This window comes from Vigna radiata, chromosome 2, assembly GCF_000741045.1.
Source record: "Vigna radiata var. radiata cultivar VC1973A chromosome 2, Vradiata_ver6, whole genome shotgun sequence".
In the NCBI taxonomy this organism is placed as follows: Eukaryota; Viridiplantae; Streptophyta; class Magnoliopsida; order Fabales; family Fabaceae; genus Vigna; species Vigna radiata.
In genome coordinates this window covers 16,355,616-16,359,872 of record NC_028352.1, presented here as the reverse complement: position 1 = coordinate 16,359,872, position 4,257 = coordinate 16,355,616, and the positions used below count along the sequence as shown (strand labels likewise).

At 34.7% G+C, this 4,257-nt stretch overlaps 1 protein-coding gene across 1 annotated transcript; it reads left to right on the top strand.

Annotated features, from left to right (window-relative positions):
• Nucleotides 1-215: 215 nt before the first annotated feature.
• LOC106755901 (protein CUP-SHAPED COTYLEDON 2-like) lies at nt 216-2,808 on the top strand. Its single transcript, XM_014638127.2, has 3 exons — nt 216-739; nt 945-1,228; nt 1,931-2,808. The coding sequence occupies exons 1-3, from the start codon at nt 535-537 to the stop codon at nt 2,531-2,533; spliced, it is 1,092 nt and encodes a 363-aa protein (XP_014493613.1). The 5' UTR covers nt 216-534; the 3' UTR covers nt 2,534-2,808.
• The last annotated feature ends 1,449 nt before the right edge of the window (nt 2,809-4,257 follow it).

The following is a 4,257-nucleotide window of genomic DNA, read 5'->3' as shown; positions in this document are numbered from 1 at the left end:
TGCTGCTCCTTGTAACTCACTGACAGAGGAATACCTGCACACTTCCTCACACACGCACGCATACTCAAAGCAGAGCCTCAGAAACCACTCCCTCCTACGCATCACTCTCTCTCTCTAGCCCTGTACAATTGTGAGATATGATAAGGACGCTAGCGGAGTGTGAAGCCAGATCTCAACAAAAGGACGCTACTCAATAAAAAAACTTACTCTAAATTTAAATATAATCAATTTAAATATATAAATATTCAAGAAAATAAAAAGAAATATCACACCCCACGATGCAATAAAGCTTCTCTCTTTTCCTTGCTACTTAGCATTTCCTATATAATGAAGAGCCATGATGTGTTTGAATCCAACATTCCCATTCTAATGATCAATTTCCTTCTTTGAGAAAGATTGCGCCTTTTCTTTTCTCTCTTTCTCTTTCTGTCTTTGCCTTATCTTCATCTCCTTGTTTTATTAACTTCCTCGTCTTTTCTTGTTCTTCTTTTTCTTGTTCCTCGTTTTCTTGTTCTTTTTCTTCTGCATGCTCCTATGGATAGTGGCTACTACAATCAGCAACATCTCCCTCACCTCGACAACACTAATGAACCACATTTACCTCCTGGCTTCAGGTTCCATCCGACAGACGAGGAACTCATCACATACTACCTCCTCAAGAAGGTTCTAGACAGTTCCTTCACTGGGCGAGCCATAGTTGAAGTCGACCTCAACAAGTGCGAACCATGGGAGCTTCCTGGTAACTAGTAAACTAAACAAAACCCTTATCATGTCTTGTTTTGTTACCATGTTAGAGTCCCACGTAGTAAAAGACTAACATAATATATGGAAGTAAGAAACTGTAACATAAAATTTTGAAAACCTAAGATTGTATTGTTTTCTGTCTTTGTTGTTGTTGATGATGTTTGTGATATTGGTGGTGGTGGTGTTTTTTTTCATGGCAGAGAAAGCAAAGATGGGTGAGAAGGAATGGTACTTTTATAGCCTTCGTGACCGGAAGTACCCAACTGGTTTACGCACCAACAGGGCCACGGAGGCTGGTTATTGGAAAGCCACCGGAAAAGACAGAGAGATCTATAGCTCCAAAACCTGTTCCCTCGTTGGAATGAAGAAAACCCTGGTTTTCTATAGAGGAAGAGCTCCAAAGGGTGAAAAGAGCAACTGGGTCATGCATGAGTATCGTTTAGAAGGCAAATTCGCTTACCACTACCTCTCAAGAAGCTCAAAGGTAACCATGTTCATCATCGTTATTCTCTAACACCACATTTATGGCTTCTTCAGTTAATTGGACTTCATTTTGTTGCTTTCGTCATTTTTCTCTCCTTTTTTTTTGTTTCGGAATTTCGGTTCACGATTGGACTTCATGGTACATAGTTTCTGAGTTTCACAAATACTCTAAACCTGTGGTTCTACTACCTAGCCAACGGTTATTACCCTCTGGTGCAAAAGCACGTCCCTTAGCATGAACAAGCTACACTTCATGGGGAACATAAACTATTAAGATAACAAAGTATAATCATCAAAAAGGGCACAGCAATTTAGCCACTTTTTACTCTGAGTGCTGTTAGAAGCATAAGATCTGAATCCTGTTTCTTGATCTTCCTTTTAAAACATTCTGCAGCACTCTATAAACAGTTACTTGTTTATTAATATAGACAACAAACGTTAGAATCACACTTTTGAACTAATTCATTTGCAACCTTCTTATCCAATATAATTAATTTATGACAAATTGCGAGTAACAATACTTATGTTTTAGGTAAACATATGAAGTTTATCATTTTGATGAAATTTATTAAAAATGTAAAATTTACGACTGTATTAAAAGCTTTATATAGTGTTTGTTAAGGAAAACTGTGAATATAATTTTTCGTTGATGAATCTATCAAAGGGCTGATTTTTTTCTTCTTCATTTTTTGAAATGTCGAAGGATGAGTGGGTGATATCGCGTGTGTTTCAGAAGAACAACACCGGCGGTGCCTCCACTGTATCAGCCGCCGCAGCCACCGGCAGTTCGAAGAAAACAAGAATGAGCACATCGAACACAAGCAGCAACATGAGCCTCTGCCCCGAACCGGGTTCACCCTGTTCCATTTACCTCCCACCGCTTCTAGAATCTTCTCCTTACGCCACCAGCGGCAGCGCCGCCGCAACGTTCAACGACCGCGAAAACTACTCCTTCGAAAGTGCCGCCGCCACCGCCAACCAAAGGGAGCACGTGTCCTGTTTCTCCACCATGTCCACCGACGCTGCCGCCTTCAACCACCTCGCTCCGCCGCCGGAACCGCCACTCGATCCTTTCTCCCGCTTTCACAGGAACAACATTGGAGTATCCGCCTTCCCATGTCTGAGGTCCTTGCACGACAACCTTAACCTCCCCTTCTTTTTCCCTCCCGTGGTCCAAGGCGGTTCTGACGTACCAAATTTTACCGCCATAGCAAACTTGCCGGCGCCGGAGGATCAGAGGGTGGCTGACGGCAGTTCTGGCATGCCGATTGTACCGTCCGAATTGGACTGCATGTGGGGCTATTGATTGTGTTTTTGCGTTGACCATCGTGAATGTTACTTTATTAGGCTTTGAATATTTTCCTTAGGCTAGTAATCTATGGTTTTATTATTGGGATCGAACTTTGCAAGGGTTGTTGATTGTGATTGTTAGAGTGGTTTTGGTATTGCGGTTGGGTTGCATTTAGGTTAAGAACTTACCAGGGTTCAATGATTTAATGACACTGCCAGTTAGTTAAATTTTTTGTTCAACTTTTCGAAATTTATTGCGTGAATGCAACTAGATTTATCTTTGCGTGTGGTTTTGGCTATGATTACCGTTTTCCACTTTTACCTCTTCTTACATAGGTTTCCTCACTAAGTTTAATTTCGTTGCATCCTTGGTTTTCCCAAACTTGTATTTCTGGGCTGTTCCAAAACATCTTTCCAACATCTGTGTGCTATAATCTGAAACCAATTTTTTATACAAGAAATTTACAAAATTAAATATACTTTGGATTTTAAAATTATACATTCAATTTTTGTTTTAAAATTTTAGTTACTTAGAATTTGAATTAAATTTAAGTTCAATTTCCAATTACTTTAGTCACTAATGATTTAAACTTAGATTCCACTAATTCAATAATCTTAGAATAAAAATTTCTTTCACTTCAAGTTTTCTTGAATGCTATATACAAATTCTTCTCCGGATTAAATTATAAAAGTGTGCAATTGTGGGTTTAAACTGTTTTTGCAAATTCAATTTTAAAAATTAAAACCTATAGTGAACAACTTCTGAAGTTTCGCCAAATTTCTACCGTATCTCGTATCTTTGCTTCTGATGATTGGGAAGCATTGGTGAAGGCATGCATAATTAGTTTTTGATGCATTTCTATCATGCACTAGTATAAACATAGTGTATTTTTTAAGCCAATATTAAAATTGTTTCTTTAAACTCAATTACAAAATAAAATTTATAATAAATTACATATTGAAGATTCGGCAATTTTTTCAAATGTCTTCTTCATTTTCTTAAATTTTTGTAGAAAGTATCGATAGAATAGTTAATATGGTCGTGTATGAATATTTCAATCTAATTATAAAATATTAATAAATTAAAACTAAGTTCTAGAAAATAACTTTCATCTCTCACATTCATCTTCATTTCAAGTAGATTCACGTTTTATCTTTGAAATGTATTTTGTTTGCTCATTTTATCATTAAAATACAAGCTGTCTGTATGAACTATGTTCCATTTTAAAGATAATAATAATAATAATAATAATAATAATAATAATAATAATAATAGTAATATTATTAGTGATAATAATAATTTATAAAGACCTACTTTAAACAAATAATGAATGTGAAAAAAAAGCAAGACACTTTTAAGGACTCTTTATTGATATTAAAGGACTAATGAAAAATATACACTTTCAAAAATATTCATCCAAAACTATTATAGAAACATTACTTAATTAATTGAAAACCATGACATGTTTCAATTTAATAAAAATTTTAAATAAATTAGAAGAAAATTATGACCCTTATATAATATTAACGTTTATAAATAAATTAGACTTATTAATTTTATAAAATTGAGTTAGACTTAAAATTTAATTTTTAACAATTTTACTATTAAAAAGTATCTTAAATATATTATAATAAATAATATATAAAGATTTATTTGAAAATTTTAAAAATAAATTTTAAGTTTCATTTAACATTCTTATAAAATAAGATATGAATTCATTTATATGTTATAAATTAATT